Raw genomic sequence first — 15,698 nt, forward strand, 5'->3', positions numbered from 1 at the left:
CCTCCCCCGCCCCCTGGGCGGCGGGAGGCAGGCGGCGCTGTGCGCAGGCGCGCCCGGGGGAGACCCCCGTGTGGGGCGGCCTGAAGGGGGCGGCGGGTGGGGGGGGTGGGCATGCGGCGACGGCCTTCAGCTCCCCCCGGGCCCAAGCAGCAACGGCTGAGGAGCTCGCTGCGGGCGGAGCGGTGTCAGCCACCTCGGAGGTGTGAGCCCCTATCGGGCCCCCTCCGCGCCGGACCATGTATTCGGCCCACAGGCCCCTGATGCCCGCGTCCGGCGCGGCCTCCCGTGGTCTCGGCATGTTCGGTTAGTAGCGCCTGGGCTCTGGGACTCTAGGGGTCAGGATATCGGGGTGCTATGCGCGGTGTAACGGTGATGGGGTTGTAGTAAGGATAGAGACAGAGTAAAGGGGAAAGTTACAGAGCCCAGCTGGCTGGTGGTGGCAGGTGGGAGTGTAGCTGAGTGATGGGAGTGGGGATTATGAAGGGATAGGTGTTGTGTTTGAGGGATGGGTTGGAGCAAGTCCCTTGTATCAGAGGCGAGATGTGTAGATAAACTGGCTTTGGAGCATGCAGTAGAATAGATGCAGTCTCTAGGTGGTGGAAGGTATGGAATTGAGGTGGGGAGGGGGCTCTGATTGAGTACAGGGCTAAGAACGGCTCAGGAAGTGAGTGAGGCACTGCTGCTCAAAACAAGACTACGGGCTGGGTACTTACAGTGTGCGTTGCTGAGAAAGAGCCAGACACCTGCAAGGTAGTACACTAGGGAGGGGACAGGACTAAAGAACTGTCCCTGATGCCTGCTGGGCCTTGCTTCTCCACTTCTCGGGACACAAGGGGCCCTGGTGGAAAGATCTTTGTGAGAGAGGAGCAGGTCCAGGTCCCTGGGGGCTCTTACCGTGTTGGAGGGCCCTGCAGAGATTGCTTTGTGCCTCCAGGGATACAGGACAGAATTATTACACAAAGTGCCCTCCAGAGCTGTTCATCCTGATCCCTGTTCAGTTTCCTTGAGGATTACTTTTCCTTCCTCATAATCAGGTCTTGAGGCTAGTTGTGTGCCCAGAGCTCACCTAGTCTAGGCTTCTGAGGGCATTGGGGGTGTGTGTGGGTCACCTCAGGTCAGGTTGGTCTGGATCAGGGGAAGGCCTGGGATGATGGATACCAGTGCTAGGGCGTTTCCCTCCTTTCCCGTTGTCATTTGTCTTCCCCCAAGCAGGGGCCTCTGCTCTGCTGGTTCCACTTCCCCTGCTGAGCTGGGCAGTGGCAGGGGAAGCCCACTCCCAGGCTAGGCCCGCCCTAGAGGTCCAACAGGGATGGGTCCCAGTGTAGGAGTTGCCCTCCTGTCTTTGAGCTTTGGGGGCTGAAGGTTGCATGTGGAATGGTCCCCTGGTGAGGAAACTTTTCCTGTGCACAGCCTCAAGGAAACACCTGCCACTTTTGCCTTCTGTGGGCAGAGCCTTGTAACAGTTCTTTCTTTGCCCCATTGTCTATACCTTTTCTTCTGAGGCGTTTACCACACCCTTGCCTCTTTCTAGGCAGGGAGGCTGGTTCGACACTGGCTTGAAGAATAAGCTCAGGGTTTTAGGAGGGAAGCTGGGAGCCTTTTTATGAGCAGTGGATTCTTTATGGGACAGAGGGGGGAGAGTCATTGGTGCCATGTGGTTTCTAGTCAGAAAGGGCAGGTATACCAGGGGAAGAAAGGCAAGGAAGAAAGGCAAGGTGGATCTTCAGTACCAGGGGAGCCATGGGGAATAGATGAAGAATTGGAGGGAGGAGAGATAGGCTCATTGGCCTTGGGAAAGGGAGTGTGAGGCCAAGGTAAGGGTATGTGTCAGATGGTAACATGGGTGCTGGGAATGTGATGTGACTGGGGAGTGGGGGGTCTCTGACTTGGTGGAAGTCTTGAGGGGCCGGGAGTGTGGAATGGCAGCTGAGTGTGACCTGTTTTGTGGCAGGAGTTAGTCATTCCTTTGGCCTGGTTCCTGGTAGGGTTAGTGGAGGTTGTATGTGTTTTAATTAATATACATGTAGAGATCTTTCAGGGAGTTTTTCTTGAATGACATCTAACAACTCATCCATGAGGCTCTGGGGTGGGGATAAGGGGGTGTGAAGAAAGAGTCTTTGGGGGGGGGGGAAGAATTTCTGTTTGGCGGTCAGGGCCAAGCTCTCCTGTGTGCTCACCTAGCTCTCGTGGCTCCTTCCCACAGTGTGGACGAATGTGGAACCTCGCTCTGTGGCTGTGTTTCCCTGGCATTCCTTAGTTCCCTTCCTGGCACCCAGCCAGCCAGACCCCTCTGTGCAGCCCAGTGAGGCCCAACAACCTGCCAGCCACCCTGTGGCTTCCAACCAGAGCAAAGGTGAGCTGGCGGTGGGCTTCCGGGAGACCAGGAGGTTGCGGGGGGTCAGTGGCCCAGGAGCCCTCTGATGCACTTCTTTGCCCTTAGAACCTGCTGAGTCGGCAGCTGTTGCTCATGAGCAGCCACAAGGAGGGACAGGGAGTACTGACCCTGGACGGCCCCCTGGAGCCACATGCCCTGAGAGTCCAGGGCCTGGACCCCCACATACTTTGGGAGTTGTGGAACCTGGTAAAGGTCCTACTACTACTGAGGAGGAGGCCCCTGGGCCCCCAGGAGAACCCCGGCTGGATAGTGAGACAGAGAGCGACCATGATGATGCGTGAGTGCTTTGAGGCCTAGGACAGGTTGGAGGGAAGGAAGTGGCCAGAGTCATGGTCCTCACTTTTCCTGTTGCTTCTCTCCCCACAGCTTTCTTTCCATCATGTCTCCTGAGATCCAGTTGCCTCTGCCACCTGGAAAACGTCGGACCCAGTCACTCAGTGCCCTGCCTAAGGAAAGGGATTCGTCTTCTGAGAAGGATGGACGGAGCCCCAATAAGGTGCCTCCTCTTCACTAGTCCCTTGTTCTCACTATGACCACCTAAGGCTAATCCTAACTCCTGCTCTTGGCTGTATTTACTGCAGCGAGAGAAGGACCATATCCGGCGACCCATGAATGCTTTCATGATCTTCAGTAAGCGGCACCGGGCCCTGGTCCACCAGCGTCACCCTAACCAGGACAATCGGACTGTCAGCAAGATCCTGGGCGAGTGGTGGTATGCCCTGGGGCCCAAAGAGAAGCAGAAATACCATGACCTGGCCTTCCAGGTAATTTCTCCTCTTTTTGACTCCTCTTTATTTCCTCTGGTGGGGTGGGTGAGTGAAGGGTCGCCCTGCCCTCTCCTGCCAGGTGAAGGAGGCCCACTTCAAGGCCCACCCAGATTGGAAGTGGTGCAACAAGGACCGAAAGAAGTCCAGCTCAGAGGCCAAGCCCACAAGCCTGGGGCTGGCAGGAGGGCACAAGGAGACGCGGGAGCGGAGCATGTCGGAGACGGGCACTGCCGCTGCCCCTGGGGGTTAGTCAGCCCCTTGGCTCTCCCATCCTGCCACCTCTCTCCCTGAGAGCTGCCAGCTACCCCATTGCTTGCTTACACCCTGCCGTAGCAGTTGTTTTTTTCCTTTTGAGTATGCTAAACTATAAAGAACTGGCAATTGCTTTATGTGAAGGAGCGGGGGAAATACAGGGAGATGAGATTCCTAGACAAAAATATACGTTTATTGTGCAGCTATACATGCTACAAACCATGGTGGAGTATGTATTTACTCATGCTCAAAGCCACACCTATTTTCAGATGAGGAAACAGGGTCAGAGAGGCAAAATCACTTGTTTAGGGTCACAACCAAATAAGTCCCGCTAGAATATAAACCCCATTTTGGTTGGTTCATAAGACCATGGTTGGAACTGCTGCAGCTCACAGTGCCCTAATGGGCTGCTTCTACTAAATGAGTGTCTGAGGCCCCTGGCAGTGTTCTGGGGTTCTGGTTTGAACCTATGGATATGGCTGTCCAACTCTGAACATGGGTACGTTGTCTCTCAGATGATACAAGGCTTAAATAGGCCAGTGGTTTACTAGACAGAGTCACAGGGGCTAATTTTCAGGCTTGTGCTCACTCTCAGAAGGTCAGCTTCCCAGGGATTGGGCTTGTTTCTTACAGCCCCAGAGGACAAGAACCAGCCAGAGGGAGATTCTGGGCTGGCTGGAGATGTTTTTCCAACTAAACCGGGTGGCTCAAGAATTCTATGCTTCCTTCTCCACAGTGCCTAGAAATATTTGTGAGTGGTTTGGCCAGTCCAGTGCTGGTAAGAGGATTCATGATCCTGCGACAGCCATTCTCCCTCTGCTTTACAGTGTCCTCTGAGCTCCTGTCCGTTGCAGCCCAGACACTCTTGAGCTCAGACACCAAGGCTCCGGGGAGTGGCTCCTGTGGAGCAGAACGGCTGCACGCAGTCGGGGGACCTGGCTCAGCCCGGCCCCGAGCCTTTTCCCACAGTGGGGTACACAGCCTGGATGGTGGGGAAGTAGACAGCCAGGCATTACAAGAACTGACTCAGGTTCGGGGTGCAGGCCACCAGGGGGGTGGGCAGGGAGGGCTTGCTGGAGGCAAAAGAGCTGGCTGAACCTTCTTTCCACCTGTCCTGCAGATGGTGTCTGGCCCTACGTCATACTCTGGCCCAAAGCCTTCCACCCAGTATGGCACTTCAGGCCCCTTTGCAACTCCCAGTGAGGGAGGTACCTTGGCAGCCAGTGGACGAACCCCACTGCTGCCCACCCGAGCCTCTCGTTCCCAGCGTGCAGCCAGTGAGGACATGACCAGTGATGAGGAACGCATGGTCATCTGTGAAGAAGAAGGGGATGATGATGTTATCGGTGAGCAGTGCAAGGCCCAGAATCCTGCTGGGCACCAGCAGGCTAAACCATAGAGAATGGAGAGAACCCAGACTGCTAGGATCCTTTTTTAAATTTTTGTTCATGTATGCTTATGACTACATGCCATCAGTTCTGGTCCTGTGAATAGACTCAGCCCTGCCCTCCAGGAATCTCTGAGGCCGTAGGCAGGACAGGAACGCTATTAGCCCAATGATAGATACTGTTACCCAGGTGCACTTAGACTCCTGCATTGTGCTCAGTACGAGCCTCTTGTGGCACTCACTGCTTGTATGGGGCAGAGCTGAGACCAGAGTCCAGGTTCCAGACTTCCCTCCTGGGTAGTCGTGCACTCGGCTTTTGTCCCACAGTATTCCTCTTTTTCCTCAGCTGATGATGGCTTTGGTACCACTGATATTGATCTCAAGTGTAAGGAGCGGGTGACTGATAGTGAGAGTGGAGACAGCTCTGGGGAGGACCCAGAGGGCAACAAGGTAAGGCTTGGCACTGGGTCACCCATGCTATCCCATCATAAACCCAGGAGGGGAAAATGTTCATGTGTGTGTGTGTGGCCTCTGGAGAGAAAATTATTTGGGTTGTGGTGAGTTGCATCATAGTTGGCCAAGTCAAGACCTTTGGCTGTCAGGGGTATGGGGGGTGAGTGTCAGGGTGCTTACACTTCCCTGACTTGTGTCTCTTTCTTCCTTTCACCCAGGGCTTTGGCCGTAAGGTGTTCTCACCTGTGATCCGTTCTTCCTTTACTCACTGCCGTCCAACACTAGACCCTGAGCCCCCAGGGCCCCCAGATCCACCTGCATCAGCAGCCTTTAGCAAAAGTTATGGCTCCACCCCATCTTCCTCCTCTTCGTCCTCACTTGCTGCCTCAACCTCAGTAGCCGCTTCCTTCTCACTGGGCTCTGGAACCTTCAAAGCCCAGGAGACTGGTCAGGGCAGTGCAGCAGGCCCACTTCGGCCTCCACTCCCTGGGGCTGGAGGCCCAGCAACACCTTCCAAGGTCACTCGCTTTCTCCCAACGGATCCTGCCACCTTCCGGCGCAAGAGACCTGAAAGTGTTGGGGGCTTGGAACCACCAGGTCCCTCAGTCATTTCAGCACCTCCCAGTGGGGGAGGAAACATTCTGCAGACTTTAGTCCTGCCCTCAAACAAGGAGGAGCGGGAGGGCAGTGGGGCCCGAGTACCCTCGACCCCAACCCCATCACTGGCCTATGGGGCCCCAGCAGCCCCTCTGTCCCGCCCTGCTGCCACCATGGTCACCAACGTAGTGCGGCCTGTCAGCAGCACTCCCGTGCCCATTGCTTCTAAGCCCTTTCCCACGTCAGGCAGGAGTGAGGCATCTTCAAATGACCCAGCAGGTGCCAGGACTGAAATGGGTGCTGGGTCTCGGGTACCTGGGGGCTCCCCACTGGGTGTCAGTTTAGTATATTCGGACAAAAAGTCAGCAGCCACCTCACCAGCCCCACACTTGGTGGCTGGGCCCCTGTTGGGCACTGTGGGGAAGGCACCTGCCACTGTCACCAACCTGCTGGTAGGAACCCCAGGCTATGGGACCCCTGCACCCCCTGCTGTTCAGTTTATTGCTCAAGGGGCCCCTAGTAGTGGTACCACTGCAGGCTCAGGAGCAGGTTCTGGAGGTGGCCCAAATGGGCCAGTACCTCTGGGCATCTTGCAATCAGGTGCCCTGGGCAAGGCTGGGGGAATCACCCAGGTACAGTACATTCTGCCCACGCTGCCCCAGCAGCTTCAAGTGGCACCTGCCCCTGCAGCAGCCCCTGGGACCAAGGCAGTGGCTCCCAGCGGCCCTGCACCTACCACCAGCATCCGTTTTACCCTCCCACCGGGCACCTCCACCAACGGCAAGGTCCTGGCTGCCACCGCACCCACTCCTGGCATTCCCATCTTGCAGTCGGTACCCTCTGCCCCACCCCCTAAAGGTGAGGCATGGGCCAGGCAGCACAAGGATTGGGGTAGTAGGCTTGTTTGGCTTCATTGTAACTCTCCTTTCTTGCCTCTGTAACTTCCAGCCCAGTCAGTTTCTCCCGTGCAGGCCCCACCCCCAGGTGGTTCTGCCCAGCTGCTACCTGGGAAAGTACTAGTGCCCCTGGCTACTCCTAGCATGTCAGTTCGGAGTGGGGGGGCTGGCCAGCCGCTGCCCTTGGTGAGCCCGCCCTTCTCAGTACCTGTGCAGAATGGTGCCCAGCCACCCAGCAAGGTAAGGGCATATATATTGACTTTGGCCCCACTTTTCACTTCCTTCTCTGCATGTTTCTTGTCTTCACCTCAGTAACTTTTTTTCTCTTCCTGGAAGCTCTGTCTTGGCATCTTCCATGACATCTGTGTATCCTGCTGTTTTAAGTCTATACCTTATTTTTCTGCGTCCTCATCTCTTGTCATCTGTCTTGTGTTTTTTTTTTTTGGAACTGGGCATCGAAGTCAGGGCCTTGCACTTGCCAGGCTGGCCCTTTGCCTCAGAGCTGTATCCCTGGCCCTGTCATGTTATGTCTTAACCTCGAATTCTGCGACGTTTTTGCATAGTGTCCTACCTAGGTCTCAGTCCTTTTGCTTAAGGGTCCCAGCTCACTCTATCCCATGGGTACTTTAACCCACAGATCATCCAGCTGACTCCTGTGCCTGTGAGCACACCGAGTGGCCTGGTGCCACCCTTGAGCCCAGCCACCCTCCCTGGACCCACCTCACAGCCTCAGAAGGTCCTGTTGCCCTCTTCCACCAGGTGAGCTCAGTTGAGCACTTCTCAGAGTGGAGGGTCAGGGTTGGGCGGGATGGGGTAGGCCAGCTCATTTCACTCTTCATTCCTCTGGCAGAATCACCTACGTGCAGTCAGCAGGTGGGCACACGCTGCCTCTGGGCACCAGCCCTGCATCCAGCCAGGCTGGAACGGTTACCTCCTATGGGCCCACAAGTTCTGTAGCTCTAGGCTTCACTTCACTGGGGCCCAGCGGACCGGCATTTGTGCAGCCCCTGCTCTCAGGTGAGGGGCAGCTTGGCAGGGAGCACTGGGGACTTAGCTGAGACAGGCCAGTGCCTAATTCAGTACCTTGCTTCTCCTTTTCTGTCTCTCAGCAGGTCAAGCTCCACTCCTGGCTCCTGGCCAGGTGGGCGTGTCACCTGTGCCCAGTCCCCAACTGCCTCCTGCTTGCACAGCCCCAGGAGGTCCTGTCATAACAGCATTTTACCCAGGCAGCCCTGCACCCACCTCCTCAGCACCAGTGGCCCAGCCATCCCAGGCACCTCCAAGCCTGGTCTATACTGTGGCCACCAGCACCACCCCACCTGCCGCTACTACCATTCTGCCCAAGGGCCCACCAGTCCCTGCTACTGCCACCCCAGCCCCCACCAGCCCTTTCCCTAGTGCCACAGGTGAGTTACCAGACCAACGCAAGGAAGAGTGTATTGGATGTGGGTAATGTTCTCCATTTGGCCTAACTCAACAGATTTTTTTTCTTTTCCCCTACCAGCAGGCTCCATGACGTACAGCTTAGTGGCCCCCAAGGCCCAGCGGCCCAGCCCAAAGGCCCCCCAAAAAGTGAAGGCAGCCATTGCCAGCATTCCTGTAGGCTCCTTTGAGGCAGGTGCCACTGGGCGGCCTGGACCTGTTACCCGGCAGCCTCTGGAGCCTGGTCCAGCCCGAGAGCCAACTGTCCCAGATACTGAGCTCGAGGGACAGCCTACACCTCCAGCTCCTCCTCCTCCCCCAGAGACCTGGCCTCCCACAGCCCGGAGCAGTCCCCCACCACCCCTGCCTGCCGAGGAACGGACTGGTACCAAGGGTCCTGACAGCATGGTGAGTGGCCAGCAGGTCCTGGGGCTCCCCCTGGTGCTCAGCTGTGGGTGGCCCACTGTCCTTCTGTTTTGCTCCTCCTTTCATGTCTTTGTGTGTCCTCCCTCCCTGTTGTATTCCTTCCACCTGGGGTCCAGTTCTGGCCTTCCTGAAGCCATGGGACTGGGTCTTCTCTAAGGGTTTATATGTTGAGTTGTCCTTAATTCATTTGCTTCTGGATGTTGCCCCAGTGGGTCAGCCAGTTCTCTTCTCCCTGCTTGTCTCTCAGGCCAGCAAATTCTCCAGCTCATCCTCAGACTGGCGTGTCCCTGGAATGGGCCTGGAGAGCCGTGGGGAGCCTCCCACTCCTCCCAGTCCAGCCCCAGCTCCAGCCCCAGCCCCAGGTGGTAGCAGCAGCAGCAGCAGCAGCAGTGAAGGCAGCAGTGGGAGGGCAGCCGGGGACACACCTGAGCGCAAGGAGGCTGCTAGTACTGGCAAGAAGGTGAAGGTGCGGCCCCCACCCCTGAAGAAGACATTTGACTCTGTGGACAAGTGAGCAGGGGCTAGGGGCCTTGGCAGAGGGTGTGGGGCTGTTGGGAGAGGGGGCAGCTGTAGGCTGAGGCAGAGGAGGTACCCTGCCGGCCTTCCAGCAGGGTCCTGTCAGAGGTGGACTTCGAAGAACGCTTTGCTGAGCTGCCTGAGTTTCGGCCAGAGGAAGTGCTGCCGTCACCCACCCTACAGTCTCTGGCCACCTCGCCTCGGGCCATCCTGGGCTCTTACCGCAAAAAGAGGAAGAACTCCACGGGTAGGCGATTACTGGCTCTTGGGTGGGTGGGAGAACAGCATTGGGCTACCTCTACTGAGTGTGTTTCTGTTTGGCCAGACCTGGACTCAGCCCCAGAGGACCCTACCTCACCCAAGCGCAAGATGAGGAGACGTTCTAGCTGCAGCTCAGAGCCCAACACCCCCAAGAGTGCCAAGTGCGAAGGGGACATCTTCACCTTTGACCGTACAGGTGCAAGCACTGTAGGGATCCTAGGGCCTGCAAGAGGAGGGGTTTTGGGGAGAGCATTGTGGGAACAACAAGTGGGTGGTGCAAAGAATAGCAAGCAAGAGTGAGTTCTGGATTCATCAGGTAGGTGAGTTGCCACATGATAGTGCTGGTTCCCTTACTCTGCAAAATAGAATCAAGAGGACCTGAGTGGGTACTCAGGTGATGGCAGGGAGGCTTAGGCTGCTGCTGTAGTCTTTTTCTTTTTGTCGCCTTGAGACAGGATCTTGCTATGTAATTCAGGCCTCAGTGTGTACCCTAGGCTGGCCTCAGACTCTGGCATTCCTCCTGTGTCAGCCTCTCAAGCCCTGGGATTGTAGGCATGCCTTATGCCCATGCTGCTGTTGACTTAACCCTGCTCCCTTTTCCCCGAAGGGACAGAGGCTGAGGATGTGTTAGGTGAGCTGGAATATGAAAAGGTGCCATATTCCTCCCTGCGGCGCACCCTGGACCAGCGTCGGGCCCTGGTCATGCAGCTCTTCCAGGACCATGGCTTCTTCCCATCGGGTGAGTGTATCTTAGACTCTTGGAGGTCACTTGAATGGGACTTGTCTACATATCTCATCCTGCTCTCCCCACTTTTTTCTGTCTTCAGCCCAGGCCACAGCAGCCTTCCAGGCCCGCTATGCAGACATCTTCCCGTCTAAGGTTTGTCTGCAGTTGAAGATCCGAGAGGTGCGCCAGAAGATCATGCAGGCAGCCACTCCCACGGAGCAGCCCCCTGGAGCTGAGCCACCCCTCCCCGGACCGCCCCCAGCTGGCACTGCTGCTACTCCTGCTCCTACACCCAGCCCTGCTGGAGGCCCTGACCCCACGTTACCTAGCTCGGACTCTGGCACAGCCCAGGCTGCCCCACCACTGCCTCCACCTCCAGAGCCAGGACCTGGACAGCCTGGTTGGGAAGGGGTCCCCCAGCCATCTTCTCCACCCTCGGGCCCTTCCACAGCTGCCACAAGTAGGTGAGGGGCCCTTCTGAGAAGATCCCAGGGCCCACAGTACCCCCCTCAGGACATGGACAGTATGTAGGTGGCAGGAAGGGGGGGCACCAGGGTGGTTACTTCCTCCCCAATGAAGCCATTTCGTCCTTTCCAGCTTGGGGCGGAATGAGGCCTGCTCCTCTTGTATATACTCCCTCCCCCAGTTCCCTCCCTGTGCTGGGGGGCAGCTGAGGAGAAGCAAAGGCAGTCTCTCTCCACTGAGCCCCTGTGCATAACCTGGAGTGAGACCTTCAGAGCTTTTCACTTGTACTTTATGCAAAATGGCTCCTGTGAGGGCTGCAAGCTGGAAGGTAGCGTGGGCCTTGGGCCACAGGGAGGTGCCTGTGGAGTAGGGGGAGTTCATGAACCCCGTTTTTCCCCAGAGGGGCTGGACTCAGGTTAGTTTGGGGGTGGGGCTCCTGCACTTTTGCCACAGGCATAGGGAGGGTTCTCTCCCTATCCCTCTGCCCTCCCAACTTGGGTTGTACTTTCTAAGAAGGTAATTCCCCCTGCCCTTGCCCCATTCCCAGAACAAAACATGTTGATCATGTGCAATATTTCTTACTGTGCCGAGAAGCAGCAATGACGCGATTAAAGCTGTTTAACACATCTGTGTGGCTTTTTCCGAAGTGGGGGATCCTAGCCCCAGCTCACATGGCTGTAGAGCAGTACCGGCATCAGGCCTCAGAGTAAACAGCAGAGACCCTGGGGGCCAGGGCCCCTGCCCTTGTGGACAAGGCAACCTCTCACTTGTGAAGTTCTGTGCTCATGGAACCATTGTATGCCTACTGCTCTTAGCCATTCAACATGTTTGAGCCTGGGGAATGCCTGAGGCAACTGAGTGGTTTGAGAAGGGCAGCTCACCTTTATCTGTTCTGGAATCAGTTTTACTCTAGAGAGCTCCCAAGAGGTCCTAGCCTAGGGCAGTACTTAAGGCCAGTCCACCCAGAATACTGGGTCATCCTGAGTGACCCCTACTGCCCCCACATGGCCTGAGTCAGCATACAACCTCTAGGGGATTCACTCCCTCCCACTTAGCCTCTGGATATAGTGCCCTCCTAAGACAATGGCATCCAATGCTGAGAGATCACTAACGGGAATAGAAGGGTCTGGAGGCCTCCAGAGGAATGGCATCTAAGCTAAGGATGGTTCCAGCCAGGGTAACATGCAGACTGTAGGAACAGCTCATAGTGCTTTTGAGTATGTTCCCAGGATTCCTGCTTGACCTTGGTCCTAACAAGGTAATGCTGGCAAACTGGTTTCACCCAGTGTTTCTTGATGGTAGCATCTGCCCAAAGGACACTTGTTTTTTTTTTTTTTTTTTTTTTCCCAGAACCGGGGATTGAACTCAGGCCCTTGCACTTGCCAGGGAAGTGCCTATTCCACTGAGCCATCTCCCCAGCCCCGGACACTTGTGATAGTGGAAATTCACCAGTGTCTTGATGGACTGGTGATGCCTGTTAGAAGAAATAGAAGTACCCTGTAAGGTTCCATGTCACTGAGCAGCTGGTGGTGCTACCCAGACCGGCTTGGCCACAAAGCAGTAAACACAGGACTGAAGAAAGAGAATTTAATGTAGGAAGGCAGTATGCTTAGGGTGTGGGCTCTGGCAGAGGGACACTCTGGCCTTGGTCTTGGGCCAGCAGGCGCAGAAGTAGTGAGTGCAGGGCCCGGCAGACAGGTGTATAGCCCAGGCGGCTCAGGTGAAGATAATCATACATGTCATGATGGCTTATGGTACCATCAGAGTGCACAAAGCCAGGGTCAGCATCTAGGAAGTGGGCCCGTGGATGGCCTGCCAGTGCTGCCCGTATGAGCTCGTTTACCTGTCGGTTCTTCTCCCGAAGTGGGTTTGGGTGCTGGCCCCTTGGAAGCAGGCCCTAAGGAGCAAGAGGAAGAGTCTTAAGATGTGCTACCAGCATCTGGCTATGCTCTGTGCCAAGTTGTCCATTCCCAGCTGCAAATTACACTAGGGATGGAAAAGCAGGGAAGGCAGGACAGTTCCTGACATCACGTTCCAGCACGAGCTGCTTGCCAGCCAGTGATACTTCCCAAGTATAAAAATGTTAACACGGCAGTGCCCCCAAGGAGGAAATGTCTCAGCCAAATTACACCCTACAAATGTCTGCCAAGACTTTTGCCTACATAATCAGTTTTTTGTTTCTTTTTAGGGTGAGGGTTCAAACTCTCCACAACTTTGAGCAGCCCCTTGAACAAAAGGGGCTAAATGGCCTCCAAACACATCTTCAAGCACAGCTACTCTTGGGTGTAGCAAGCTACCACATGAAATTTTGTTTGAAAGCCTTTGCACTATGAAAACTTGCAAGAACTGTGTCAGCTGGGCTACATCTAGGAGATCCCCAAGCACTGCCATTGTTCCCTTCCCATCCTCCTGAGCTCTCACCAGCACCACGACCCGAGCTTGCGGCTGTCGCTGGTTCACCAGTTGCACAATGGCCTTAATGCCACCCGTCACCTGCTCTGCTGTGTGTCCGTGGTTGTTGGTGCCCACCCACACCACCACAATCTGTGGAAAGAGGAGAACAGTGAAGCAGTGAGGTGGCAGGCAGAAGGTGCTTTAACTCCCCATTCAAGTCCCACTCACCTTGGGCCGGATGTGTTCGAGCTCTCCATTCTCCAGCCGCCACAGTACATGCTGTGTACTGTCACCACCAATGCCAAAGTTAAGCGCATGCAAAGGGGAGAAGAGCTCTCGCCAGATCTGTAGGCAAGAAGTGTGGGCACATGGGCATCCTCATCATGGACCACCACCCCCTGTCCAGGCTTTACTCAAATACTATTATGACAAAGCCTTGCTTTATAGAAGCTGTTTGGTTAAATCTCACCTTGACCAAACCCCAGTACCAGGCAACTTCTTAATGGTAATCTACTACAGTCTGGCTAACTAGAAGCAAGGCTCATTTTATGGAAATCAGTTTGCTTGAGCCACGTAGCCAATAATAGCATTATGGCTGAATTTTATTGTGAGAAAAATCTTTATGCCAGACGATGAACGTTGCTTAGCGGAAAGACAGTATGACTGAGCCTTCTTTGTGGAGCACCATTACAGTCGACCTTCACTTTGTATAAACCCAACAGGGCTGTAGTCCACTTTAAGCAAACAATAAAGGGCCTCGCCCTAAGTAATTTCCTTGCAAGAAAGCTGCATTTTAAGTCTGACAAACTCTGGGCAGACATTTCCTTGTTAGCAGAATGTTACACTTACAGCGATGCTCAGTGCTCAGCTGCCTCGGGCCATTTCGAGTACCCCACATTCGGTCCGCCCTGGGTTCTGGGCCCTAGGTGTCATTCAGGGCATAGGCCCCGTGAAGCAGAAGGGGATGATGGGTCTCACCTCGCACTGGTGCATTAGTTGGACCAAGGAGTCCCCAATGAAAACGACTTCAGGTTCCTTGTCTTTGCTGTCCGCCACGAATCGATGATGCTGCGGGGACGCACGAAGGGTATGTACGACAGCTAATGGCACGTACTCCGTGCCCCCTACTGTCTCGCTTTCTCAGGCTGCACGACCCCAGTTGCCCTCAGCTACCCAGCCAGATAGTGAGAATCACAGATCTTTTGACCTCCTCCACCCCACACTCCGGTAGCCGACCTCTAAAGTACCGCGGGCACGATCGCCTACCAGAGACATCCATCGCCCGTCGCCCTGCACGTCCGGCACCGGCGTGGGCTTGCTGGCTGGATTCTCTCCGCTCATCTTGGCGTCGCAGCTCCTGCGGGAGCAGTTAGTAAGGTCCGCCCGGGAGTGATCCCGCAGGCGGAGGCTCCGCCACGCCCACTCCTACCCCTCCGGACAACAATGGGCCGTCCCGGCGCGCCCACTCTCCCGAAGGGCGAAGGCCGATACAGGGCACCCCCACCTCTCCAGGGGCAGAAACCTTCGCTTAGGAGGGGAAGAGGAATTATTGAGAACCCTCTCTTCCCCCAAGACGGCCACGCAGTGGGTTCGTCCGCCGCTTCCCGCCCAGGCCTCACACTCCGACCGCGGCGGCTAGAGCACTCTGGACTGTAGACGGGGCAGGCGAAACCATCCAGCGCCTGTGGCGGGGGAGGAGGGACAAACCACCCAGTAGCGTCGCGGGGAGGGTCCATCCACCTGAAAAGCCAAGAGTGGGCAGGAAAAATCTACCGCTGTTCTTTGTAGGAAGAAACTATTCGCGGTAGGGAGAGAAAAGTGTGGAAGAGACCCCTATTGTGGGAGGGTGTGCCCCATACACGTGGTGGTGGAGGGGAAGAGAGCTAGTGGACGAGTTCATTCTTGGATCCCTCGAGGGGTGGCTTATATACACCTGGTGTGGCGGTGGGGGCTGTCCCATTTTCTATTGATGTGGGGGACAGAAAAGGAACTGGGCAAAATGTAAAAATTAGAGACCTACTTTTAAATAGATACTCCAAAGTGGCGCCAATGTTTTAGGGAATCTATTTCTTCTGCTTCCTTTCCTCAAAACACCAGTTTTTGTTGTTGCCTTGTTGGGGAATGAACCCAGGGTCTTTTCTCACTGACATCCCTACCCCTTTTTATTTCTATTTGGGACAGAAAGTTGCCCAGGTTTGGCTCAAACTTGTTTCTCCTGACTTAACCTTCGAGAATGCTAAAATTATGGGCCTATGCCACCATGCCTAGCTCAGGGTCTTTTCTTTTTCTTTCTTTCTTTCTTTTTTCTTTTTTTTTAGTAACATAAAATCTAAGTTACACATTTGTCAATTCAAGATACCACAAGGCCTGCATGGAAAGTAGAAAAAGTTGAAGAAAGAGAAAGGTAATTGGAGATGCTTCTAGGGTTTAGGGCTAGGTAGCCTGGCACCCCTCCTGCAGATCATCTTGCAGGCCTCTGCTCCCCTCTTTAAACCCAAGGACCAAGCAACAACTTCAACTGGGTGTCTAGGTTCTGAAACCCACATTAACAGCCAAGGTGACGTAGGGTAGCACTTCTGCCCCGGCTCTAGATTAATCTCAGACTTCAATGTATGCTCAGGTCTCTGTTCTGAAGGACAAGGTGAGGGACTCACTTGCCTCTAAATGTCCTGGTCGTTTTCTTGTAACTCCACCTTCAAGTTGGACTTTCCTCTCTATTTGGTCTTTTTTTTTTTTTTTT

General features: G+C 55.2%; 2 protein-coding genes across 11 annotated transcripts in view; one reads left to right on the forward strand and one right to left on the reverse strand.

Annotated features, from left to right (window-relative positions):
* Positions 1–11,190, forward strand: part of Cic (capicua transcriptional repressor) — a 28,177-nt gene extending 16,987 nt beyond the window's left edge. For 2 of the 8 annotated variants that reach the window (XM_012517615.2, XM_023704431.1), the window contains exons 3-21: positions 2,204–2,353; positions 2,441–2,672; positions 2,762–2,891; positions 2,977–3,159; positions 3,242–3,407; positions 4,242–4,444; positions 4,535–4,760; positions 5,148–5,251; positions 5,473–6,709; positions 6,800–6,987; positions 7,385–7,506; positions 7,598–7,764; positions 7,857–8,153; positions 8,252–8,577; positions 8,843–9,105; positions 9,204–9,358; positions 9,437–9,568; positions 9,980–10,111; positions 10,200–11,190. In XM_012517615.2, coding sequence (XP_012373069.1) covers positions 2,204–2,353; positions 2,441–2,672; positions 2,762–2,891; positions 2,977–3,159; positions 3,242–3,407; positions 4,242–4,444; positions 4,535–4,760; positions 5,148–5,251; positions 5,473–6,709; positions 6,800–6,987; positions 7,385–7,506; positions 7,598–7,764; positions 7,857–8,153; positions 8,252–8,577; positions 8,843–9,105; positions 9,204–9,358; positions 9,437–9,568; positions 9,980–10,111; positions 10,200–10,567 — 4,781 coding nt within the window. In that variant the 3' untranslated portion in view covers positions 10,568–11,190. Of the gene's footprint in view, positions 1–86; positions 304–2,203; positions 2,354–2,440; positions 2,673–2,761; positions 2,892–2,976; positions 3,160–3,241; positions 3,408–4,241; positions 4,445–4,534; positions 4,761–5,147; positions 5,252–5,472; positions 6,710–6,799; positions 6,988–7,384; positions 7,507–7,597; positions 7,765–7,856; positions 8,154–8,251; positions 8,578–8,842; positions 9,106–9,203; positions 9,359–9,436; positions 9,569–9,979; positions 10,112–10,199 lie in introns of those variants that run through there. The other 6 variants (XM_004644372.2, XM_004644374.2, XM_023704434.1 and 3 more) reach the window with 6 other exon arrangements.
* A 945-nt stretch (positions 11,191–12,135) lies between these two features.
* On the reverse strand, positions 12,136–14,770 carry Pafah1b3 (platelet activating factor acetylhydrolase 1b catalytic subunit 3). 3 transcript variants are annotated; one of them, XM_023704437.1, is made up of 6 exons: positions 14,578–14,770; positions 14,225–14,315; positions 13,937–14,026; positions 13,187–13,303; positions 12,986–13,108; positions 12,136–12,461 (listed from the first exon to the last, which is right to left on the reverse strand). In XM_023704437.1, exons 1-6 carry the CDS (start codon positions 14,631–14,633, stop codon positions 12,174–12,176), a joined length of 765 nt encoding a protein of 254 aa, XP_023560205.1. In that variant the 5' UTR covers positions 14,634–14,770; the 3' UTR covers positions 12,136–12,173. The 3 variants fall into 3 exon arrangements, with proteins under 3 accessions (XP_023560205.1, XP_023560207.1, XP_023560206.1); XM_023704439.1 differs by having other exon boundaries at positions 14,463–14,770; XM_023704438.1 differs by having other exon boundaries at positions 14,481–14,769.
* Between the last annotated feature and the right edge of the window lie 928 nt (positions 14,771–15,698).

The sequence above is a fragment of the Octodon degus genome, unplaced genomic scaffold, assembly GCF_000260255.1.
Source record: "Octodon degus isolate 3935 unplaced genomic scaffold, OctDeg1.0 scaffold00197, whole genome shotgun sequence".
NCBI classification, from domain to species: Eukaryota; Metazoa; Chordata; class Mammalia; order Rodentia; family Octodontidae; genus Octodon; species Octodon degus.

Coding starts and splice junctions, on each gene's coding strand:
- Pafah1b3 (XM_023704437.1), bottom strand. CDS start 14,633: ATGGTTTCGCCTGCCCCGTCTACAGTCCAGAGTGCTCTAGCCGCCGCG. Junction 14,027..14,224: donor ACGGGCGATGGATGTCTCTG/GTAGGCGATCGT, acceptor GCGTCCCCGCAG/CATCATCGATTCGTGGCGGA. Junction 13,304..13,936: donor AACTAATGCACCAGTGCGAG/GTGAGACCCATC, acceptor TCTTGCCTACAG/ATCTGGCGAGAGCTCTTCTC.